The 26,724-nt window shown below is 41.0% G+C and overlaps 1 protein-coding gene and 1 non-coding gene across 2 annotated transcripts; both read left to right on the top strand.

Moving 5' to 3' along the window:
- Nucleotides 1–14,695: 14,695 nt before the first annotated feature.
- Nucleotides 14,696–14,756, top strand: LOC112438395 (U7 small nuclear RNA). Its single transcript, XR_003026823.1, has one exon. It is a non-coding gene; the product is annotated as a U7 small nuclear RNA (small nuclear RNA).
- A 4,748-nt stretch (nt 14,757–19,504) lies between these two features.
- Nucleotides 19,505–24,824, top strand: LOC106633882 (large ribosomal subunit protein eL30-like). Its single transcript, XM_034952432.3, has one exon. The coding sequence runs from the start codon at nt 19,519–19,521 to the stop codon at nt 20,161–20,163; it is 645 nt and encodes a 214-aa protein (XP_034808323.1). The 5' UTR covers nt 19,505–19,518; the 3' UTR covers nt 20,164–24,824.
- Nucleotides 24,825–26,724: the final 1,900 nt, after the last annotated feature.

A 26,724-nucleotide genomic window follows, 5' to 3' on the forward strand; every position in this document is an offset into this window, starting at 1 on the left:
TTTCTGTTTCATAGGTGGTACCTTTTTGCTGTGTCCTCACCTGCTAAAAGGGGCAACACAGCTCTCTAGCATCTCTTTTACAAGGCCACTAATCTCAATCATGAAGCCTCTGCCCTCATGACTTAATCACCATTTAAAGGCCCCACATCTTAGTACTATCACATTGGTGATTAGCTTTCAACATATGAATTTTTGGGAGGACACAAACATTGAGACTACAGCAATATGTTATCTCTCAGTTTCACTGTGAGATGGTGTATTAGTCTGTTTTCACGCTGCTGATAAAGATATACCTGAGACTGGGCAATTTACCAAAGAAAGAAGTTTAATTGGACTTACAGTTCCACATGGCTGGGGATGCCTCAGAATCATGGTGGAAGGCAAGGAGGAGCAAGTCACATTTTATGTGGAATGCCAGCAGGCAAAGAGAGAGAGCTTGTGTAGGGGAACTCCTCTTTTTAAAACCATCAGATCTCATGAGACTTATTCACTATCACAAGAACAGCAGGGGAAAGACTTGCACCCATGATCCTATTACCTCCCACCGGGTCCCTCCCACAACATGTGGGAATTCAAGATGAGATTTCTGGGGGGACACAGCCAAACCATATCAGATGATATGCCTGGATCATTTGCTGAGGAATTCCTGAAGTTTTATCTATAACTTTCCTTTTGGGTGGATCTGATCCCTAGAAAAGTTTCGACAAACTTCCTGCCTAACAGGTCTAGGCTTGGCTGCCAGTGTCTTGGAGCTTTCTTTGCTACTGATCCTGTATTCTCTCTGCCTTTAGCCATCTATTTCTTATCTAGTGTGTTACTGTCCTTCATTCCTGAAAAAGTTGTACCTTTGGTGATGCTGCCCATATAGGTTGCTGTAGTCTTCCATTACCTTTTACCTCTGAATATACCAATAACAGAAGGGGCTCCTAATAATCACCTGGAGTTCAGCTACACTACTCCTCTCCCTATCTTATAGCAGCAGTCCTATCTCCCCTGATATCTGAAATATATTACCACAGCCAATCCCACAATCCTCTTTCTTACCAGTTGTATTGGTGGTAAGAAGAACCTGAAGTGACCATTGAATTTCAACTTCAATGGAATTGCTGTTGTATTCCCTGGTAGAAGTATTCTTCTCTTGCTTTCTCAGACCACCAAATAATGAGAGCTCAGAGCTGCAGGGACAGGAAGAAAAAACATTTGAGGAAATCATTATGTATTAATTTATAAAATATTTATTGACAAATAGCATGTACCCTTAAAACTATCAGTGTTATAAAATAAAAACAAAGAAGCTGGGGCACTGTTCTAAATTTCAAAACCTTAAGAGACATGGCATTTAAGTGAAATGCATAATTCCTGATTGAGTCCTTTATTAATTTTTAAAAAACAGCTATAAAGTACATTATTGGAACAACTGAGGAAATTTGAATACAGGCTGTGTGTGTATAAATATGTATGTGCATGTGTATATATATAATTGTTAATTATCCTGAATGATATTTGCATTGTGGTTATGTATGTTATATATCATAGCTAATGCATGCTAAATTATTTGGAAGTGAAGGGTCACCGTGTCTAAAACTTACTTTCAAATGAAGTCAGCAAAAAAAGTGTGTGTGTGTGTGTGTGTGTGTGTAGTGCAACTGAAAGAGAAATAAAGCAAATGTGACAAAATGTTAACAATGAGTGAATCTAGGTGAAGGGGATATGGATATCCATTGTATTTGTTGTTAAATTTTCTGTAGGTTTTTTGTTTGTTTTTTGAGACAGGGTCTCGCTCTGTCACCCAGGGTGGAGTGCAGTGGTGAGATCATAGCTCCCTGCAACCTCCAACTCCTGGGCTTATGTGATCCTCCCACCTCAGCCTCCAAAGTAGCTGAAATTATAGGTGTGTGCCACCACACCTGGCTAATTTTCAAAATTTTTTTGTAGAGATAGAGCCTCCCTATATTGCCCAGGCTGGTCTCAAACTCCTGGGCTCAAGCAGTCCTCCCACCTTGGCTTCCCAAAGTGCTGCAATTGCAGGCATGAGCCACCACACCTGGTCTCTTTAGGTCTGAACATTTTCAAAACAAAAAAGTTGGAAGAGGCCAGGCACAGTGGCTCCCGCCTGTAATCCCAGCACTTTGGGGGGCCAAGGTGGATGGATCACCCGAGATCAAGAGTTCAAGACCAGCCTGGCCAACATGGCAAAATCCTGTCTCTACTAAAAATTACAAAAATTGGCCCAGCATGGTGACGCACACCTGTAATCCCAGCTACGTGGAAGGCTGAGGCATGCAAATCACTTGAACCCGGGAGGCGGAGATTGCAGTGGGCCGAGATTGCGCCACTGCGCTCCAGCCTGGGTGATAGAGTGAGACTCCGTCTCAAAAAAAAAAAAAAACAAAGAAAAATTGGAGGATAGAGAGAAAGAAAAATATCTGTTGAGTGTGTTTTAGGCACCGCATTGAAAAGACAATAAATGGCTGCTTTCTTGGTAGGTAGAGGGAGCAGACAATAAACAAAATAAAACATATAGTACAATTATAAGTGTCATGAAGAAAAAACAGACAAAGGAAATAAGAAATACAGAGGGAATGATGGTTGCAGTTTTAAATAGGGTTTTTGTGTAAGCCCTCACTTAGAAAGTGACATCTGTACAAAGACTTCAAGCAAATAAAATAACAAAATATAGTGATATTTGGAGGTATGGTTGGGATGAGGGGAAATGTTCCAAGTCCAGGGAATAGGATGTGCAAATACCCTTCTGTGGGGACAAGCTTGGCACATGCTAGGAACCCTAAGGAGATCAATGGGGCTGAAACAAAGTGAAGACTTTGGCTTTTACTTTGAATGAGATGAGAGTCACTGGAAAGTTTTAAGTACAGAGTGACTTGACCTGAGTATGGAGAATAGACTATTGGTGAGCAAGAGCCAAAGCAGGAAAATCCACTAAAAGGCTATTGCAGTAATCCAGAGACTATGGTGTTTCAATCCAAGGTGGTAGTGGCAGTGGTAAGTGATCAAATTTGGGGTTAATTTTGGAGCTATGTCAAAAGGATTTGCTGATGGATTAGATGTGTAGTTTGAAAGAAGAGAGTCAGGCCAGGCACAGTGGCTCACACCTGTAATCCCAGCAATTTGGGAGGCCGAGGTGGGCGGATCACTTGAGGTCAGGAGTTTGAGACCAGCCTGGCCAACATGGTGAAACCCCAGGCGTGGTGGTGCATGCTTGCAATCCCAGCTACTCAGGAGGGTGAGGCAGGAGAATCACTTGAACCCAGGAAGTGGAGGTTGCAGTGAGCCGAGATTGTGCCACTGCACTCCAGCCTGGGCGACTGAGTAAGACTCTTGTCTCAAAAAAAAAAAAAAAGAAAGAAAGAAAGAAAGAGGAGAGTCAATACTGGCTCCAAGATTTTTGGTCTAAACAATTGGAAAGTTGAAGTTGCAATCAATTCAGAAAGAGAAGACTGCAGGAAGAACAGCCTTAGAGGACAGATCTGGGGCTCAGTTTCTGACCAATTAAATGTAAACTGTACACGCAGGTGGAAATGTATTCCGTTGGATACTTGGGACTAGATTTTAGAACCAGGCTGAAGATTTAAATGTGACTTGTTAGCAAATTTATGTTACTTAAAGACATAAGACTTGAAGGGATCACCTAGGAAAGGAAAGTACGTAGAGAAGAAAAGAAGTCTAAAGATTGAGCTTTGGCTGAGCACAGTGGCTCACACCTGTAATCCCAGCACTTTGGGAGGCCGAGGAGGATGGATTACCTGAGGTCAGGAGTTTGAGACCAGCCTGACCAACGTGGCGAAACTCCGTCTCTACTAAAAATACAAAAATTAGCCAGGTGTGGTGGTGGGCACCTGTAATCCCAACTACTTGGGAGGCTGAAGCAGAAGAATCACTTGAACCTGGGAGGCAGAGGTTGTAGGGAGCCAAGATCACACCATTGCACTCCAGCCTGGGCAACAGAGCAAGACTCCATCTCAAAAAAAAAAAAAAAAAATAGAGCTCTGGGACACCCCAACATAAGAGGTCAGGGAAATGAGAAGGAACTAGCAAAGATATTCTGAGAAGAAATGATTAAAGAAGGAAAATCAAGGAGGAGTGGCACTTGGCCTCCAAGATGTCTGCTTGGCTCTCTTCCAAGTGTACTTTCCTTTCTTTCCTGCTCTAAAGTTTGTTTTTTTTTTTTGTTCTGTTTTTGTTTTTTTGTTTGTTTGTTTTTTTGAGACAGAGTCTTGTTCTGTCACCCAGGCTGGAGTGCAATGGCACAATCTCGGCTCACTGCAACCTCTGTCTCCCAGGCTCAAGCAATTCTCCTGCCTCGTCCCCCCGAGTATCTGGGATTACAGGCGTGTGCCACCACGCCCGGCTAATTTTTTTTATTTTTGGTAGAGACGGGGTTTCACCATGTTGGCCAGGCTGGTCTTGACCTCCCAACCTCAGGTAATCCGCCCACCTCAGCCTCCCAAAGGGCTGGGATTACAGGTGTGAGCCACTGCGCCTGGCCTCTAAAGCTTTTTTAATCAACCTCAACTCCTGCTCTGAAACTTGCCTCAGTCTCTTTTTCTGCCTTATGCCCCTCAGTTGAATTCTTTCTTCTGAGGAGGCAATAATTGAGGTTGCTACAGACCCATACAGATTCACCACCAGTAACTCATATTCACCACTGCAAATATATTTTGGTGCCGTGTAACTCAGACACATTCCCTAGTGATAAGAGATCTCTACGCCTCGCCTTCTTCGGCTGCAGGCATTTGACCCCTGTGCACGATTTTCTTCTCCCCTTTCTCTCTCCTGCTTACTAACGAACCCCCAGAACAATGCCTCTTGGCCACAGGTGACCCTGCTCCCCACGGCCGATTTCTTAGCTCACCCTGACAGGTGGCTCATGGGGGTGGAAGGGACCTTAGGGTCCGCACCGAGTAGATCTGAGGCACTAGTGGTTCTCCTGGACAGGAGACTTGCAAGAGTGTAAGGCCAAAGCCTAAACCATGCAACGTCTGGAGTTTCCTCTGCTTTTTCAACTTAAAAAAAAAGGAGGAGTGCCTTAGAAGCCATTGAAGAATGTGTTTCAAGGAGGAAAGAGAGATGAACTGTGCCAAATGCTCCTGATAGGTCAAATAAGATGTGCATTGAGATTTTTTTCATGCAGTATCCCGTCAGGGGCTTAGGGCTTGTTGCTGCTGCTAGAAAATGGGGCACTCAGCAGAGGCAGCCGCCACAGTGGCCTTAGTGAGAGGACATGCATGTCATTGACCCGACTCATAGCCATCATCTGCTGCAATGGCCATTTTATGAGCTCACTGAGCAAGCACTTGGATGCAGAAAGAGGTTGAGTGACATCTATAGTATCAATCATTTTATCCACTTCATTATTGAGATGGTCCTCTAAAGTGGGCATCTTTTGTGGTCATTCTCATGGGACTCAAATATTCTAACATTCTGGACCCAATCTGAGAGATCTAGCCTTATACCACATTTCTAAAACTCCTTGTCAGCAGCTCTTCAGTCCATTTACTCCCAAGACCCTGACCATTCAGTGAAACCTTTCATTATTTTCCAGGAATCATTGTACTTATTTATCTAATGTCATCTCTCCTTTTAGATAAAGTGGACAATGAGAAGTCTTCGTTAAAGTGTGATTAACTGGGGGATTTCTTTTTTCCACTACTTTTCAGGATCGCATCTGAATTAAGCTATCATCAAGTCCTCTTCCTTGAAATTCACATTCATATATTCAGCTAAAGACATCTCCACTTGGATTAATAATACATATCTTAAACTTCATTCAAAATTAAGCCCCTGACCTGCTTTTCCAGCTGAATGAAACTGTAAGCTTTTCATTTGGTACCAATGAAACCTAATTCTCTGTAACCAAGCTGGATTTTTTTTTCCTCCCCATGATCATAGAGAATTCTACACAAAGCCCTTAGGTATGGGCTGAGGAAGAAGCAACAGAAAAAATGCTGTAAATATGAGACATCTTCACATGACACTTACTTGTATCTTGCTTGTTTCTGGTCCTACGTATACACTGCTTTCACTTGATGGAATGCTGCTGGCAACATCAGACTGTATGGCTAGGTAGGTCATACAACACTTGTTTAATGGAACGTTCCTCAAAATCCATGGCTCCTTGGTACCTTATGGTCAGGTGCTCAGTTTCTATCAGAAACCAGTATCAGAACAAGAGTTGCTTATCAAAAATAGAATAGTCACTTGCCAAAAAGGGCATAGTTCTCTCCCAAACTATCAGGTACCTCCATTTTGACTCCCTTACTAGAACTTGCCATCATCTCCATGCAGCTCCCTGATCCACCTTTATCAGCTAGAGAAACTTTTTTTGCTCTGGGGCCCTCTCAAAGCTGAGATCTTTTGTGTTAACCTGAAAATGGATCAGGGCAACATACTCAAATGTGGTGTATGCTGCCTCCAAAATCCAAGGAAGCTCACAAACCATTGTGTCTCTTCCTGAATGGTAGGGAGAGTAGAAAAACATGATCATCATTTTAGAGGGAATATCCTAACTCATCCAGGCTGAAGTGCGAGTGGTGCTCAAAGACTGATCAATTATGCCTTATAGAGAATGTGCCAAGTTTTGTTAGGCGAATCACAGCAGGGTTTTGTAGCACTTAGAGGCACTTGAACACTTAGAGGTCATTGTAGGGTTATTAACTGACCTAATTTCAATTTTGTTGTATCTTAGGAAATAGAACAGTATGAGGAAAGGAAGAAAGATGAGAGAATGAGTTGCCTATGAAGTACTCAGAACACACATTTTTTACATGAAGTTCACCATCTTTTTTTTTTTTTTTTTTTTTTGAGATGGAGTTTCGCTCTTGTTGCCCAGGCTGGAGTGCAATGGCGCAGTCTCAGCTCATTGCAACCTCCGCCTCCGAGGTTCAAGCAATTCCCTGGCCTCAGCCTCCGGAGTAGCTGGGATTACAGGCGCTCACCACCATGCCTGGCTAATTTTTGTATTTTTAGTAGAGACGGCGTTTCTCCATGTTGATCAGGCTGGTCTTGACCTCCTAACCTCAGGTGATCTGCCCGCCTCAGTCTCTCAAAGTGCTGGGATTACAGGCGTGAACCACCGCACCCGGCTAAAGTTCACCATCTTATATGAGCGTGGTTGGTGGTGCCCCAAAACAATTACAATAGTAACACCAAAGATCACTGAGCACAGATGACCATCACAAATGCAGATCACTTGCATTTGTTAGGAGAATCACAGCAGGGCTCTATACTCACTTATAAAAATTTATATAATTTAGGCCGAGTGTGGTGGCTCATGTCTGTAATCCTAGCACTTTGGGAGGCCAAGCGGGGAAGACCCCTCTTTTGTTTTTTTCCTTTTTGAGACAGGCTCTCACTCTGTTTCTCAGGCTGGAGTACATTGGCATGATCTTGGCTCACTGCAGCCTTGACCTCCTAGGCTCAAGCGATCCTCCCACCTCAACCTCCCAAGTACCTAGGACTACTGTCATGCACCACCATGGCTGGCTAATTTTGTTTATTTTTTATTATTTGTAGAGACAAGGTCTCACTATGTTGCCCAGGCTGGTCTCGAACTCCTAGACTCAAGCTACCCTCCTGCCTCTGACTCCCAAAGTGCTGGGATTATATGTGTGAGCCACTGTGCCTGGCCAGGGAAGATCTCTTGAAGCCAGGAGTTCAAGATCAGCCTGGGCAACAAAGCGAGACCTCGTCTGTACAAAAATAAAACATAAAAAAATTTAGCTAGTTCTGGTGGCACATGCCTGTAGTCCTGGCTACTTGAAAGGCTAAGGCAAGGGTACAGTGAGTTATGATTGCATCATTATATTCCAGCGTGAGCAACGAAGTGAGACACTGTCTTAAAAAAAAAAAAAAATTACAGGTTTGGCACAGTGACTCATGCCTGTAATCCCAGCACTTTGGGAGGCTGAGGCAGATGGATCACCTGAGCTCAGGAGTTCGAGACCAGCCTAAGCAACATGGCGAAACCCGGTCGCTATCAAAAATACAAAAAATTAGCCAGGCATGGTGATGCCCCTGGGGTCCCAGCTACTAGGGAGGCTGAGGTGGGAGGATCGCTTGAGCATGGGAGACAGCCATTGCAATGAGCCAAGATGATGCCACTGCACTCCAATTTGGATGACAGAGTGAGGCCTCATCTCAAAAAAAAAAAAATTAAACATATAAAAATGAAAGAAAAAAATATATAACATAATATACAATAAAATACAATCTATAATGAAGAATTATATATATATATTTTTAAAACACCCTGTAGGGTCGGGTGTGGTGGCTCACATCTGTAATCCCAGCATTTTGGGAGGCTGAGGTGAGTGGGTTACTTGAGCCCAGGAGTTTGAGACCAGTGTGGACAACATGGTGAAACCCTGTCTCTACAAAAAATACAAAAACTAGCCAGGTGTGGTGGCATGTGCCTGTAGTCCCAGCTACATGGGAGGCTGAGGTGGGAGGATTGCCTGAGCCCGGCGAGGGTAAAAATGCAGTCAGTCGTGATCATGACACTGCACTCCAGCCTGCGCAACAGAGGTGAGATCCTATCCCAACAACAACAAGAACAAAACAAACAAACAAGAGCTGGGCACGGTGGCTCATGCCTGTAATCCCAGCACTTTGGGAGGCCGAGGTGGGCAGATCATGAGGTCAAGAGAATGAGACCATCCTGGCCAACATGGTGAAACCCCGTCTCTACTAAAAATACAAAAATTAGCTGGGCATGGTGGCGCACACCTGTAGTTCCAGCTACTCAGGAGGCTGAGGCAGAAGAATTGCTTAAACCAGGAGGCAGAGGTTGCAGTGAGCCAAGATTGCGCCACTGCCCCTCCAGCCTGGCAACAGAGCGAGACTGTCTCAAAACAAACAAACAAACAAGAAACAGCCTGTGGCTTGCTTGCTATAATCCCTGATAGACACTGAATGAATGCCCATGAAATACCTGGTACCAATCATTAACCTGATATTATCTAACCAGACATAAAATCAAGCATCAGTACAGGTATACTTCATTTTGTTGTGATTCACTTTATTGTGTTCATAGATACTGCATTTTTTTTTACAAATTGAAGACTGGTGACAACCCTGCATGGAGCAAGTCTATTGGCACCGTTTTTCCAACAGCATGTGCTCACTTCGTGTTTCTGTGTTACATTTAGGTAATTCTCATATTTCAAACATTTTCATTATTATTATATCTGTTATTATGATCTGTAATTAGTGATCTTTAATGTTACTATTGTAATTGTTTTGGGGCACCACAAACCATGACTATGTAAGATGGTGAACTTCATGGATAAATGTTGTGTGTGTTCTGATTACTCCATAGACAACTCATTCTCCCATCTTTCTCCCTCTCCTCACATGTCCCTGTTCCCTAAGACACAACAGTATTGACATTAGACCAATTAATAGCCCTACAATGGCCTGCTAAGTGTTCAAGAGAAAGGAAGAGTCACACATCTCTCAATTTAAATCAAAAGCTAGAAATGATTAGACTTACTAAGAAATGCACATCAAAAGCTGAGATAAGCCAAAAGCCAGGCCTCTTGAACCAAATAGTTAGCCAAGTTGTGAATGCAAAGGAAATGTTCTTGAAGGGAATTAAAAGTGTTACTCCAGGGAACACACAAATGATAGATAAAAAAGTAAAACAGCTTTATTGCTGATATGGAGAAAGTTTTAGTGGACTGGATAGAAGACCAAATCAGCCAAACATCTTAAACCAAAGGCTAATCCAGAGCAAGGCCCTATCTCTTCAATTCTATGAAGGCTAAGAGGGGTAAGGAAGCTGCAGAAGAAAAGTTTGAATCTAGCAGAGATTCGTTCATGAGGTCAAAGAAAAGAAGCCATTTCCATAACATAAAAGTGCAAAGAGAAACCGCAAGTGTTGATACAAAAGCTGCAGCAAGTTAGCAAGAAGATTTAGCTAAGACAATTAATGAATGTGGCTACACGAAACAACATATTTTCAGTGTAGATGAAATAGCTGTCTCTTGGAAGAAGAAGCCATCTGGGACTTTCATAGCTAGAAAGAAGAAATCAGTGCCTGGCTTCAAAGCTTCCAAGGACAGGCAGACTCTCTTGTTAGGGGCTGAGGCAGCTGTTGACTTTAAGTTGAAGCCATTGCTCATTTCCCATCCCCAAATTCCTAGGGCCCTGAAGAATTATGCTAAATTTACTCTACCTGTGCTCTACAAATGGAACAACAAAGCCTGAATGACAGCACATCTGTTTACAGCATAGTTTAGTGGATATTTTAAGCCCAGTATTGAGACCTCCTGCTCAGGGAAAAAAAAAAAAAAAAAAAAAAAAATTCCTGAAAAAAATGTTACTGCTCATTGACAATGGACCTAGTCAATCAAGAGCTCTGATGGAGGTGTACAAGGAGATTAATGTTTTTTTCATGCCTGCTAACACAACATCTATCTATTCTGTAGCCCATGGATTAAGGGGTAATTTCAACTTTCAAGTCTTATTACCTAAGAAGCACATTTCGTAAGGCTGTAGCTGCCATAGATAGTGATTCCTCTGGTGGATCTGGGCAAAGTCAATGGAAAACCTTATGGAAAGGATTCACCATTCTAATGGCATTAAAAACATTTGTGATTGATGGAGCCTGAAGATTAACTGCAATGCTGCAATCTCACAATAAAACTTGAACAGATGAAAAGTTGCTTTCTATGGATGAACAAAGAAAGTAGTTTCTTGAGATAGAATCTACTTCTGGTGAAGATGCTGTGAACATTGTTGAAACGGCAACAAAGGATCAAAAATATTACATAAGCTTAGTTAATAAAGCAATGGTGGGAGGTTTTGAGATGATTATCTCCAATTTTGAAAGAAGTTCTACTGTGGGTAAAATGTTATCAAACAGCATTACAGAGAAATCTTTCATGAAAGGAAGAGTCAGTCAATGTGCCAAACTTCATTGTTGTCTTATTTTAAGAAATTGCTGCAGCCATTCCAACTTTCAGCAACCACCACCCTGATCAGTCAGCAGCTGTCAACATGGAAGCAAGACTCTCTACCAGCAAAAAAATTAGGACTTGCTGAAGGCTCAGATGATCATTAGCACTTTTTAGCCATAAAGTATTTTTAATTAAGGTATGTACGTGTTTTTTTAACATAATGCTATTGCACAATAGCAATGGACTACGGTGTATTGTAAATAATAACTTTTATATGCATTAAGAAACAAAAAAAATTGTGTGACTTGGTTTATTGCCATATCCACTTTATTGTAGTGGTCTAGAACCAAAACCACGTTATATCTGAGGATGGTTTCCACCATCATCAAGTGGAAACAATGTAAACAGGACTAGACCCAACAGGTCCAAAATCACAAGAAAGTTGCACATGCAGATGGCTCACACTGCAGCATGCCTTTTCTGATTTCACTGCCACACTTTCCATATCCCACTCCTGTGGAATCACGGATACTTCCTTATGATCACTTGCCTGGGAAGGAAAAAAAAAACCTAACCAAATTTCTAGAAATCTCTGCATGGTATGATAGCTCTTGCCCTAAATGGATTTCTGTAACATTCAGTTCCATCTAGGTAGACCCTGAAGGATGGTGGGAAAGGGATATCCTCCCTGTGGGAGAAACTTCAAGAACTGTAACTCACTGGGTAGTCTGCTCCTTGCAAATGAAAACATCCTATGTGATGTGAATTTTCCATGAAACATTGCTTCATTGCTTCAACAAATGAACTCTGTGAGTCAATATTCTGATACCCATTATATTTACAGGTCTTATCTTGCACCCCATCAGCCAGAAGCAGTTGATGTTGATCTTATAGAATAGTGACATGGCTATTGAAAACCCAGTTACATTGCCAGCTCTCAGGCCATGTTATATTGGGGTGTGAAGCTGGGATGTGATCCTGCAGGATGAGGTAAATGCTCAGAACCTTTGAATAATACATAGTGCAGTTTCTCTTCTCCAGGAACCAAAGGAGTATAAATGGGGTTGTGCCTCCAAAAGTTTTATCAGTAGCCCTTGCATAAAATGTTTGTTTCCTGTCCTCATGACTTTGGTCTTTGATAATTTAGCAGTTTTAATAATTAAGAGTACACACACCAGGGATACAATAATTTTGTGGGATAGACAAGTAGAAATGTCTTTTAGTCAGAAAATACAGGGTCACAATTTAAATGAGAAGACAAGACTAGAGATAACAGTTTGAGAGTCTTCAGGTGTCCGATGTGAAGGTGTAAGAGTAAATTAGTCCTCTGAAGGAGAGTGCAGACTGAGCAGCCAGCCAAAGACTGCAACCTGGGAAATCCTATAGTCAGAGGCTGAAGAAATGAACACAGGTTGAAACAATCTACAATAAAAATCAATGAGGCATTTCTAGCTTTAAATAGTATTTGGCTAGCAGCCCTGCCTCAGGGTCTCTCAACTGCTGCCTATAACACATAAAAAGGTAAAGAAAAATGACAAAATTAATCCTAACACAGAGCATAAAGAATGACAAGCTGCTTGCTCATTACCAGGAGGAATTGCCCTAATTTATGAGGCTAATGGAGGTGGATTCAGAAAAACAGTTGTTGGCTTATCCATACTCTACTTCATGGTACAGAACAGATCCACCCATCTGAAAGAAAGTTTGGCATCTGAGCATCCCTTTCCCACTGTCTGCTCACTGAATTAGAGAGCCAGTGTCCATCAGAGCTGCAAACTAAGCAGCTGGCCCTCTTCGGCCTCTGTATTAGCCTGTTTTTGAATTGCTGTTAAAAAAAAATTACCTGACACTGGGTAATTTATAAAGAAAAGAGGTTTAATTGGCTCATGGTTCTGAAGGCTATACAGGAAGCATTGTGGCTTCTGCTTTTGGGGAGGCCTCGAGAAGCTTCCAATCATGGCAAAAGGCAAAGGGGGAGCAGGCATCTTACATGGCAGGAGCAGGAGCAAGAGAGAAAGTAAAGGAGGAGGTGATACACACTTTTAAACAACCAGCTCTCACGAGAACTCACTATCATGAGGCATAGCGTGAAGGGGATGGTGGTAACCGTTCCTGAGAAATCCACCCCTGTGATTCAATCACCTCCCACCAGGCCCCACCTCCAACACTGAGGATTATAATTCAACATGAGATTTGGGCAGAGACACAGATCCAAACAATATCAGCCTCTCGAATCTAAAATCCTGCTTTGAGAGGTGATTATAATACTGTTAGAGACCATCATCTTTATGCATGTAACTGGGGACTGCAACTTCCGGAATTCAGTGGGGAAAGATGGGGTGGATGGAGAGACAGGTAATTGTCCATTTGCCCTGTCACATTTGTCCCTATGAATACAGTGTACGGGGAGAGTGCTGGCTGCAGTGCTTGCTGAAATGATAGCTGATCATGGATTCCATTGGTTTAAGACAGTGGAATAACAAAAGGCCCTGGGAATTACTTTTACATAGGCATATCGATCTGGACTCTACTTAGAGATCTAAGAGTGGAGCCAAAGGAAATCCACATTTCGTATCTGAATAGATGACTGATATACTGGATATAGATGAGAAAATAAAGAAGGGGAAAATCTGTCCAAACTGACCTAAGATCTTAATTCTCTCCAGATTTAGCAGTATGAAAAGCTATCACATCCTTGTGTATTTTATTTCCTCAAGTTAACATTCCTGGCTGTCTCCAGATTCTACTAGTTAAGGTCCATCTTGCCTGACAACCTTTGAAAAAGATCCAGTTCTTGAGTTCATCTTCCCTCACAGATTTCAAGTTTCAGATTATTGTTTGCTTCTCAAGGCTGCTTGGCAAGGCTCTTAGACTTGAACTCTCCTTTGTTCCCTATCCACAGCTAGTGGTCAGCTCTGCTTTCTTGCACATGACCTGTCCCAAGTCCTTGGAACCTTGGTCCATATCAGACTCCCAAGCCCTCTTCTTGTCCCAAGAGAAGCATAAAAAATAATATACAAAAGGGAAAGGGTCATAATACAGAAGATTCAGAAGATTCGCTTATCTCTGAAAGTGATTTTCTAAGGAAATAGATACCTCTTTTAGAAAATTTGCATTCTCAAGAAGAAAGCAAGAAGATGAGGCTTGTACGAAACAGAAGCAGAAAGACAAAAGAGATGAGATAAAACCGAATCTGAGAATTACAAGTATGTTTGAGGAGTAATCTGGACTAATTTAAACAGAAGTAATAGTAACTCAAAGGCAAATTGAATAAAAATATCTAGACTTAAAAGAAGACCTAAAAGTAAAGAAAAAGGTGACATGAGATTAATGGTCAAAGATCCATATCTAGACATATCCTAGGGGGCAGAGAAGATAACAAGGAGTTTGCAAGCATTCCAGTAGACTAAAACAGATTACTTATAAATAACTAAAAATCAGATAACCCTCATTTAGAGCTTCCATTATAACAAAGTTTGTAACAAAATTTGGATAGATAAAATTTACAATTTAAGCTACTGTTTAAGTGCAAACTAATGTGTTTATGTACGATGGCAAGAGAAAACATGAGAAGTTTCAGAATAAAATAATACCCATATTTTCTTCTTTAAAAAAGTCTTGAGCATAGCCGAGCACGGTGGCTTTTACCTGTAGTCCCAACTACTCAGGACTCTGGAGGCTGAGGTGGGAGGATTGCTTGAGCCCAGGAGTTCAAGGTCAGTCTTGGCAACATTGTGAAACCCATGTCTAAAACCTTTTTTTTTAAATAAAAAATAAATCACATTACAGCTCTTTTAAAATTTGTCTAGCAGGTTTTCTGGTCTTTACCAGAAAGTCCCCGACAATGAAAAAACATTTTTGTAAGAAAAATAAATTTTAAGAAATAAATCTTGGCTGGGAGCAGTGGCTCATGCCTGTAATCCCAGCACTTTAGAAGACCAAGGTGGGAGGATCACTTGAGCTCACGAGTTCAAGACCAGTCTAGGCAACATGGTGAAACCTCGTCTCTACTAAAAGTACGAAGAAAAAAACCTAACTGGGCATGGTGGCCCACACCTGTAATCCCAGCTACTCAGGGTGCTGAGGTGGAAGGATCGCTTGGGGCAGGGAGGTCGAGGATGCAGTGAGCCAAGATTATGCCACTGCACTCCAACCCAGGCAACTGGAGTGAGACCCCATCTCTAAATAAATAAATAAATAAATCTTGAGTATCTTCAACTAATTAAGAAATCAGAATAAGAATTCCAAATGAAAGCCAGGTGCGGTGCTCATGCCTGTAAACCCAGCACTTTGGGAGGCTGAGGCAGGCAGATCACCTGAGGTCAGGAGTTCGAGACCAGCCTGGCCAACTTGGCAAAACCCTGTCTGTACTAAAAATACAAAAATTAGCCAGGCGTGGTGGCAGGTGCCTGTAATCCCAGCTACTTAGGAGGCTGAGGCAGGAGAATCGCTTGAACCTGGGAGGCAGAGGATGCAGTAAGCTGAGATCATGCTATTGCACTCCAACCTGGGAGACAGAACGAAACTCCATTTCAAAAAAAAAAAAAGGAATTCCAAATGAGTAAGTTGTGCTATAAAATATGCACAATGGACATTAAAGCCTATTAAGTGTTATTTATTCAATTAACAGATATTTATTAAGTATTTTTACTATGTACTAAGCAATGGAAATGCAACAGTGAACAAGACTGTTTATTCCACTTGAGGGAAATAAAGACAATTCAATAAGTAATTATGGGTCGGGCGCGGTGGCTCACTCCTGTAATTCCAGTACTTCGGGAGGCTGAGGCAAGCGGATCACCTGAGGTCAGGAGTTTGAGATCAGCCTGTCCAACATGGTGAAACCCCATCTCTACTAAAAATACAAAAATTAGCCAGGCGTGGTGGCGAGTGCCTGTAATCCCAGCTACTCGGGAAGCTGAGGCAGGAAAATCACTTGAACCTGGGAGGTGAAGGTTGCAGTGAGCCGAGATGGTGCCACTGCACTCCAGCCTGGGTGACAGAATGAGACTCTGTCTCTCAAAAAAAAAAAGAACAAAAGTAATTATGATCAAGTGTGTGCTATGAAGCATATAGTGGAGGTTGAGGGCCACCCAGAGGAAGTGCAATGTTAAAACGAGGCTAGAAATTAGCCAGGCAAACAAAAGCAGGGAAGAGAATATTCTAGACAAAGTGAAGAGCCTCAAAAGAGAGAGCATTTGAAAAATGGAAATGTGTTCAGTGGGCCTGGAGCTTTGAGATCAGGCTACCAAGGTAGTCAGGGGCTGGATCATGACTGTAAGCCATACTAAGGGCTTTGGTTTTTATCGTAAAGGTAAGGCAAGGGATAGATATTATGGAAGAGTTGATCAGGAAAAAGATGATCAGATCTGAGCTTCAGAAAATACTTTTTTTTTTTTTTTTTAGGCAGGGTCTCCTTTTGGTCACCCAGGCTGGAGTGCAGTGGCACCATCACGGCTCACTGCAGCCTCGAACCCCCCCAGGCTCAAGCAATCCTCCCACCTCAGCCTCCTGAGTATCTGGGACCACAGACTTGCACCACCATGCCCAGCTAGTTTTTTTTGTTTGTTTGTTTGTTTGTTTGTTTTTTGTAGAGACAAGAGTTTCGCCATGTTGCCTAGGCTGGTCTCAAACTCCTGGGCTCAAGTGAGCCAGCTGCCTGGGCTTCCCAAAGTGCTGGGATTACAAGCATGAGCCATCATGCCCAACCATATTTTTTCTATATAAGAGATGGATTAGACTGTAGTAGATAAGTGGGTGGATTCATAAGATGTTTGCAAAAAAAGATAGGAAATCAAATCAACAGGATATGGTGAGTGACTGGAAACAGCAGGTAAGGGAGAGGAGAAGTTAAGAGCAATTTCTAAGTTTCTAGCAGGGGCTGTGAGGTGGATAATGGTGCTGTTACTGAGAAGGGATATCTTGCAGGAGGACCAGGTTTAAGGGAAGGGCTCAGTTTGGAATATTTTGAGTTTGAGGGAGCTAGGAATCATTCAAGTAGACAACTAGGTATATGAATCTGAAGCTAAGGGACAATATCTTTCTCAGTGTACAGGTCTTGGAGTTAAAAACAATTGTCAAAAAGATTAGCCTAAGAATGTTCATAGAAGCTTTATTCACAAAAACTGGAAACAATCCAAATGTTCAATGGGAGAATGAATATACATACTGTGGTACATTTGTATTATGGAATACTACTCTGTAATAAAATAATAAACTGTTGATATATATATATAATACAATAGGTGACTTCAAAACAACATCATATTAAGGAAAAAAAAGCCAGAAAACACTACATATTTTATTATTCTATTTGTGTGAAGATTAAGACTAGTAAAACTAGTCTATAGTGATAAAAATCAAAATAGTTGTTGCCTGGAGTTTTTGGGCAGTAGGAGGGGGTGTTGGTGGCAAGGAGGAGGATGAGGGGATTAACTGGAAAAGGGCTGGAGGGAACTTGCTGTGTTGACAGAAATGTTCTGGGTTTGTCTTGACTGGGGTGTTTTTTACACAGAAGGGTATATTTGTCTTAACTCATCAGATTATATACAAAAGATCTGTGCATGTTACTGTATGCAAATTATATCTCAGTAAAATTAATTAGTGAAAAATAAATAAAAAGCACACAGGAGAGAATTTCCACAGGTTCCTACCATCATCATATCTACCCATCCTATATCTGTGCCCAGGTACTGCCTTTCCTCCTGTTTATAAAAATGAACTGTCTTTTCTCCTAAAGCCACTCTTCCATTGCAACACTATATCCCATTCCTTCTCATCTCACCTCATTGAGGACATTACTCTGGTAATTCTCCCTTCACCCTCCTGCATCAGTTTTTCTGTCTCTACTGGATCATTCACATGAGCACAGAAACATGCTGAAAAATCCCCCATTCTAAAAAGAGAGAGATGTCCTCCTTTGACCTGACATCCTCCTGCAGCTTACATTCCATTTCTCTACTTTTGATACAACAAAATTCTTCATAAGTGTTGCCTCTATTTTCTGTCTACAAGTTCCTTCCGTGTCTTCTCTTAAACCTACTCCAGTTAGGGTTTTGCCCTCGTCACAACTCAAACTGCCTGCCAAGGTCACCAATAACCTTTTTGTGGCCAAATCAAATGGTTAACTCTCAGACCATTGATCTTTCTTTTCTCCGCTAAATACATTCTACACTTGCTTCAGGGTTTGTTTTCCTCTTACCTCACTGGCCATTCTTCCTTTGCTGATCCATTTCCCTCAACCCAATCCCTAAATATTGGGTTTGACCCTTGCAACTCTTTTCTTTCCTATCTATGCTCACTGTCTTGATGGTCACATCCAATCTTGTGGCTTAAATACAATCTATATTCTGACAATATCCAATTTAAAAAAAAAAAAATTCTCTCCTCAAGACCTGCATCAACCCCAAACTCACAATAATAATTAATTCCCAGTATAGCTCAGAGGGAAAATTACAAGCTCTACTGAGTGAGAGAAAATACTATATACACAGAAAATGCAGCAGTTGAAGGATAACTTGTATTGTCAGAAATTTGGGGAGCATATTGACAGTATATTCTAAAGGTATTAGTCCACAGAGAAAAAAATATAAGGTTGGATCTGGCTAAATTTATTAATATAAATATGGAGATGTAATATGTTTAACTGCCTGGGTGTAACTAACAATTTGCTTGGTTGGTTAGCAGGACTGACTTCAATAGTGGCCTATAGTGAATGAAATTGAGATGCCATCCCAGCACTTTGGGAGGCCGAGGCGGGAGGATCATGAGATGAGGAGTTTAAGACCAGCCTGGCCAAGATGGTGAAACCCCGTCTCCACCAAAAATACAAAAATTAGCTGGATGTGGTGGTGCACGTCAGGCACACCACCGAGTAGCCTAATCCCAGCTACTCAGGAGGCTGAGGCAGAAGAATCGCTTGAACCCAGGCGGTGGAGCTTGCAGTGAGCCGAGATCGCGCCACTGCACTCCAGCATGGGTGACAGAGTGAGACTCTGTCTCAAAAAAAAAAAGAAAGAAAGAAATTGAGATGCCAGTACTTCTTTGGTATGCTCTAGGAATTAAACCTCAGGCTTAGGGAAATGAGTATGTTAGAGCAGATATGATCATCCACATACCAACCATACCTCCTGGAGGCCTAGAGGGTATTCCCTTCACCAAGCCATTAATAAATTAATAAATATGAAAAATTAATCATTTAATAAATGCCTGAGTTGGGAGCTTCAGTATCCTTTTAAAGCTCTGTGTTGGCTGTATTCTGTAGGTCAGTGATGATGGTCGGAAATGTTGCCATGAAATTAGGAATCCCTGATTGCAATGGAATAATAGAATCCTGGTGTGTAGAAGGCCAGGTGGCAGCATTTAATCATCAGAGACAGGATAGATGCAATTACCACATTAAGCTGCAGAGAGGAAATGTTAATCAAGTACTTTAACCCAAGAGATTTGTGGCAATAATTAATTACAAGGTTCCTGGGAATGAAACAGGTGGGCAGCCCATCAAAGTTTTGCTTTAGAAAAATTCTAGGTCTTCCCTTCTTGCCTCCCAGTTACCTTGGCAGCTGCTTTTGTTTGGGGGCCATCCCACACCTAATGCAGGAAGATGGTGCTTGCAAAGAAGATTAAAAAGTCAGTGGAATCGATCAACTCTAGGCTTCTACTTGTTATAAAAAGTGGAAAGTACATACTGAGGTACAAGCAGACTCTAAAGATGATCAGGCAAGGCAAAGCAAAATTGGCTATCCACACTGAAAACTGTCCAGCTTTGAGGAAATCCAAAATAGAGTACTATACCATGTTGACCAAAACTGGTGTCCATCACTACAGTGACAATAATTTTGAATTGGGCATAGCATGTGGGAAATACTGCAGAGTATGCATGCTGTCTATCATTGATCCAGACGATTCTGATATCGTTAGAAGCGTGCCAGAACAGACAGGCCACCACCTTGACCATTCAGGCTTCTCAGCCAGTCCAGCCTGTGGGCCTTGGAGAGCCCAAACTGATCAGGGGCTGAAAGGTTCTCCAACACAGCACAGCTGCTCTACCAAAAAGCAGCCAGACTGCTTCTTTAAGTGGGTCTGTGATCCCGTTCCTCCTAACTGGGTGAGACCTCCCAACCAGGGACTCCAGCCATCTCCTACAGGTGCATTCAGGCTGACAATAGATCAGTACCCCCCCTGCGATGCAGCTTCCAGAGGAAGGGGCAGGCTGCCATTTTTGATGTTTCACAGCCTTCATCAGTGATACCTTCAGGTACAGGAAAAACAAAGGTGACTAGGGTCTGGAGCAGACCCCCAGAAAACCGCAGCAGCCCTGTGGAAGAGTGGCCAGATGGTTAAAAGAAAAACAAACAAACAAACAGAAAACAACAACAACAAAGAAAACAACACAAAAATCCCACCAAAGGTCAGCAACCTTGAAGATTGAAGGTGGATAAGCCCACAAAGAAAAGAAAGAATCAGTGCAAAAACAATAAAAACTCAAAAAGAAAGGAAGATGACACAAAAACAAATGGAAAAACATTTCATGCTCATGGATAGTAAGAATCAATACCATGAAAATGGCCATACCACCCAAAGCAATTTATAGCTTCAATGTTATTCCCAATAAACTATCATTGACATTCTTCACAGAATTTAAAAAGAACTATTTTAAAATTAATATGGAACCAAAAAAGAGCCCAAATAGCCAAGACAATCCTAAGCAAAAAGAACAAAGCTGGAGGCATCATGCTACCTGACTTCAAACTATACTACAAGCCTACAGTAACAAAAAGAACGTGGTGCTGGTACAAGAACAGACACATAAGCCAATGGAACAGAATAGACAACCCAGAAATAAAACCACACACCTACAACCATCTGATCTTTGACAAGCCTGACAGAAACAAGCAATGGGAAAAGGATTCCCTATTTAATAAATGGTGCTGGGAGAACTGGCTAGTCATATGCAGAAAATTGAAACTGGACCCCTTCCTTATATCATATAAAAAAATCAACTCAAGGTGGATTAAAGACTTCAATGTAAAACCCAAAATCATAAATACCCAAGAAGAAAATCTAGGCAATACCATTAAGGCACAGGCACAGGCAAAGATTTTATGATGAAGATGCCAAAAGCAATTGCAACAAAATCAAAAATTGACAAATAGGATCTAATTAAACTAAAGCACTTCCGCACAGCAAAAGAAAAGATCATCAGAATGAACAGACAACCTACAGAATGGGAGAAAATTTTTATAATCTATCCATCTGACAAAGGTCTAATATCCAGCATTTACAAGGAATGTAAACAAATTTACAAGAAAAGAAAACAACCCCATTAAGAAGTGGGAAAAGGACAAGAACAGACACTTCTCAAAAGAATACATACATGTGGCCAAAAAACATATAAAAAAGGATTCAACATTACTGATCATTAGAGAAATGCAAAACAAAACCACAATGAGATACCATCTCACACCAGTCAGAATGGCTATTGTTAAAGTAAAAATAAAAAACTGATGTTGGCAAGGTTATGGAGAAAAAGGAACACTTTTACACTGTTGGGAGTGTAAATTAGTTAAACCATTGTGACAGACAGTGTGGCAATTCCTCAAAGACCTAGAAGCAGCAGAAATACCATTTGACCCAGCAATCCAATTACTGGGTATATACCCAAAGGAATATAAGTCATTCTTTTTTTTTTGAGATGGAGTCTCACTCTGTCACCCAGGCTGGAGTGCAGTGGTGTGAACTGGGCTTACTGCAACCTCCGCCTCCCAGGTTAAGCAATTCTTGTACCTCAGCCTCCCAAGTAGCTGGGACTACAGGTGCATGCCACCATGCCTGCCTAATTTTTGTATTTTTAGTAGAGACGGGGTTTCACTATGTCAGCCCGGCTGGTCTCAAACTCCTGACCTCAGATGATCCACCTGCCTTGGCCTCCCAAAGTGCTGGGATTACAGGCATGAGCCACTGTGCCCAGCCCTCATTCTATTATAGATACATGTATGTGTATGTTCATTGCACCACTATTTACAATAGCAGAGACATAGAGATGCCCAGCAATGATAGACTGGATAAAGAAAATGTGGTACATATACACCATGGAATACTATGCAGTCATAAAAAAGGAATGAGATCATGTCCTTTGCAGGGACATGGATGGAGCTGGAGGCCATTATCCTCAACAAACTAATGCAGGAACAGAAAACCAAATATTGCATTTTCTCACTTATAAGTGGGAGCTGAATGATGAGAACACATGGACACATGGCGGGGAACAACACACACTGAGGCCTGTTGAGGGTGGGAGGAGAAGGGAGGAAGGAGAGCATCAGAAAGAATAGCTGATGGATGCTGGGCTTAATACCTAGGTGATGGTATGATCTGTGCAGCAAATCATCATGGCACATTTTTACCTATGTAACAAACCTGTACATCTTGCACATGTACCCCTGAACTTAAAAAAAAAGACATAGAAAAGAAACACAGAAATGCAAAACATAAAAAAAAAAAATTACATGAAATGTAGACCAGGCATGGTGGCTCACTCCTATAATCCCAACACTGTGGGAGGCCAGGGCAGGAGAACTGCTTGAGTCCAACAGTTTAAGACTGCAATGGCAATGATAACACCACTACACTCCAGTCTGGGTGAAAGTGAAAGACTATCTCTAATGAAAATAATAATGATAATTACATTAAATATAAATGGTCTAAACATACTCCATTAAAAGGCAGAGTAGGCTGGGTGTGGTGGCTCAGGCTTCTAATCCCAGCACTTTGGGAGGCCAAGGTGGGCAGATCACAAGGTCAGGAGATTGAGACCATTCTGGCTAACAGTGAAACCTCATCTCTACTAAAAATACAAAAAATTAGCTGGGCGTGGTGGTGGGTGCTTGTGGTCCCAGCTACCCAGGAGGCTGAGGCAGGAGAATGGCGTGAACCCGGGAGGTGGAGCTTGCAGTGAGCCGAGATTGTGCCACTGCACTCCAGCCTGGGTGACAGAGCGAGACTCCATCTCAAAAAAAAAAAAAAAAAAAAGGCAAAGAGTAAGATTTCAATTATATCCTACCTGCAAGAAGCCCACATTAAATATAAAAATACAAATACATTAAAAGTAAAAGAATAGAATAATATATAATATGCTTACACTAATCAAAAGAAAACTGGAGCAGTTATAGGCAAATATTTCAGTACTTAGAAAGTACTACCAGAGATAAAGAAGATGATTTTTAATGATACAGTAGTCAATTCATGAAGAGGAAATAATAACCCTAAATTATGGACCTAATAACACATTTTCACAATACAAGGAGCAAAACTGATAGAACTGAGAATAAATAGATGTAATCCTCAATTATAGTCAGAGATTTTGATATCCATCTCTCAATATGTGACAGAACAAGTGAACAGAAAATTAGCAAAGACACAGAGTTGAACAACACGATCGAATAATTTGACAAAATTGAAATTTATAAAACACTCCATTCAATGACAACAGAATACATATTTTTTAAGTGCACATGGAACGTTTACTAAGACAGATGATATTGTGAGCCCCCCAAAATCTCAATAAATTTAAAGGATTCAAATCATATAAAGTATGTTTTCTGACCAAAGTGGAATCAAATTAAAAATCAAAAATAGAAATATCTGAAAAAAACCTTCAAAATAGTTGTAAATGAAATAACACACTTCTAAACAACCCATAGGTCAAAGAAGAAATCAGAAAGGGAAATCAGAAAACAATTTGAGTTGAGTCAAAACAAAATGACAACATATTGATATTTGTGAAATGTAGCTAAAGCAGTACTCAGAGGGAAATTTATTGCACTAAATGCCTATATTAGAAAAAAAGAACTGAATCAGTGTCATCAGCTTCCTCCTTAATAAACTAGAAATGAAAAGAGTAAATGAAACCCAAAGTAAGCAAAAATAAATAAGAAGAATAAAGAGCATAAACAGAAGCAGAAAAGTAATAGGGGAAATTAATGAGACCAAAAGCTGTTACTTTGTGATCAACTAAATTGATAATCTTCTAGCCAGGCTGATCAGTAAAAGGAAGAAAGGAACTGCAGTGTGTATTCTGGATGTAAAAGGAGGAGGAAGAGAAGGAAAAAGAAAAGGAAAAAAGGAAGGAAGGAAGGAATTAAAAGAAAAATAGAGAGGATAGAAATTGCCTATGTCAGGAATAAGGACGTGATATCAATACAGAATCCACAGGTATTAAAAGCAAAACAAAGGAAATTAGGAGCAATGTCATGCCAATAAATTCAACAATTTAGATGAAATGGACAAATTCATTGAGAGATACAAGCTACCTAAGCATACACAAAAGAAAGAGAATCCCAAATAGCACCATTTCTATTAAAGAACTTGCACCTGTAGTTAAAATCTTCCTATTAAAATAAAACTACTCCGGGCTCATATAAATTATTTGGTGAGACCTAAAAACAGAAATACCATTTGATTTAGCAATTCCATTACCTGGTATACGCCCAAAGGAATATGAATTGTTCTGTTATAAAGATACATGCATGCATATGTTTATTGCAGCACTATTCACAATAGTAAAAACATGGAATCAACCTAAATGCCCAGGAATGGTAGACTGGATAAAGAAAATGTGGTACATATACACCATGGAATACTATGCAGCCATAACAAAGAATGAGATCATGTCCTATGGAGGAACATGGATGGAGCTGGAGGCCACTATCCTTAGCAAACTAGCAAAGGAACAGAAAACCAAATACTGCATGTTCTCACTTATAAGTGGGAGCTAAATGATAACACATGGACACATACAGGGGAACAACACGCACTGGGGTCTATCAGAGGGTGAAGGTTGGAAGGAGGGAGAGGATCAGGAATAATAACTAATGGATACTAGGCTTAATACCTGGGTAATGAAGTAATCTGTATAACAAACCCCCATGACATAAGTTTACCTATATAACAAACCTGCATATATAACCCTGAACTTAAAATAAAAGTTAAAACATAAAAATTAAACAAATTTTAACAATTAAGTTATTTGGTGAATTCTACCATTTAGGAAATAAGACCAATGCTATGCAAATTCTTCCAAAAATTTGAGAAGAATAAAATACCAACTCATCCTATGAGACTAGAGGCTAGCATTACTCTGACACCAAAATACAACAATTACAAGACTCAAACAAACATACAAACAAACAAAAACTAAGGACCAACATACCTCATGAACATAAATGCAAAAAGAGCCTTAACAAAATTTTACCGAGTTGAATCAGTGTCCAAAAATGGTAATACATTATGCCTAACTGGAATTTCCCCTCAGAAATGCAAGTTTGGTTTAACATTTGAAAATCAATGGAATTTACCATAGAAGAAAACCAAAACCAAACCAAACAAAAAACGAACCTACTATATGTTCATCTCAGTAGATGCAGAAAAAAGATTTCACAAAAATCCAATATCTGTTCTTGATTTTTTTTTTAAATCTGCCAGGGCCAGGTGTGGTGGCTTACACCTGTAATCCCAGCACTTTGGGAGGCACAGGCGGGTGGATCACCTGAGGTCAGGAGTTTGAAACCAGCCTGGCCAACATCGTGAAGCCCCATCTCAACTAAAAATTCAAAATTAGCCACGAGTGGTGGCACATGCCTGTAATCCCAGCTACTTGGGAGGCTGAGGCAGGAGAATCACTTGAACCTGGGAGAGGGAGGTTGCAGGGAGCCAAGATTGCACCATTGCACTCCAGCCTGGGCAACAAGAGCAAAACTCCATCTTAAAAAATAAATAAGTAAATAAAAATAAATTAAAAATCTGCCAGGTGTGGTGGCTCATGCCTATAATCCCAAAATTTGGGAGGTCAAGGTGAGAGGATCACTTGAGCCCAGGAGTTCGAGAGCATCTTAGGCAACATGGCAAAACTCCATCTCTATAAAAAATTCCAAAATTAGCAGGGCATCGTGGCATGCATCTGTAGTCCCAGCTACTCAGAAGACTGAGGTGAGAGGATTGTTTGAGCCAGGGAAGTTGAGGCTGAAGTGAGCCATGATTGCATCACTGTACTCCAGCCTGGGTAACAGAGCAAGACTGCCTCAAATAAGTAAACAAACAAACAAACAACCAAATAAATAAATAGAATGTTATCTAATTAAAAGGAATAACATTTCCTCAACTTTATAAAAGTTACCCCTCAAAATCTGAAGCTAATTTGATACTTAATGGTGAAAGACTGAATGTTGCTCCCTAACATAAGGAGTAAGGGAAGCATGTAAGTTCTCACCACTTGTATTCAACATTGTACTAAAGAAAGCCAGTATATTAAGGCAAGAAAAATAAATAAAATATATCCAGATTGGAAAAGGAGACATTAAATTGCCTTTACTTGCAGATGACATAATTTTAAGTAGAAAATTCTACAGAATGTACAAAAAAGCTGCTGGAACTAATAAATGAGTTCAGCACAGTTGAATGTTACAAGATCAATTTCAAAAATTAATTGTATTTCTAAATACTAGGAAAAAAAAATCAGAATTGAAAATTGTAAGGCCCAACATTCACAATAGCACTAAAAGACATGAAAGACTGGCTGGGCACGGTGGCTCACACCTGTAATCCCCGCACTTTGGGAGGCCAAGGCGGGTGGATCACCTGAGGTCAAGAGTTTGAGACCAGCCTGACCATCATGGTGAAACCCCATCTCTACTAAAAATACAAAAATTAGCCAGGCATGGTGGCATGCGCCTGTATTCCCAACTACTCGGGAGGCTGAGACAGAATTGCTTGAGCCCAGGAGGTGGAGGTTGCAGTGAGCCCAGATCATGCC

Source organism: Pan paniscus, chromosome 1 (genome assembly GCF_029289425.2).
Source record: "Pan paniscus chromosome 1, NHGRI_mPanPan1-v2.0_pri, whole genome shotgun sequence".
Taxonomy (NCBI): domain Eukaryota; kingdom Metazoa; phylum Chordata; class Mammalia; order Primates; family Hominidae; genus Pan; species Pan paniscus.

Coding starts and splice junctions, on each gene's coding strand:
- LOC106633882 (XM_034952432.3), top strand. CDS start 19,519: ATGGTGCTTGCAAAGAAGATTAAAAAGTCAGTGGAATCGATCAACTCT.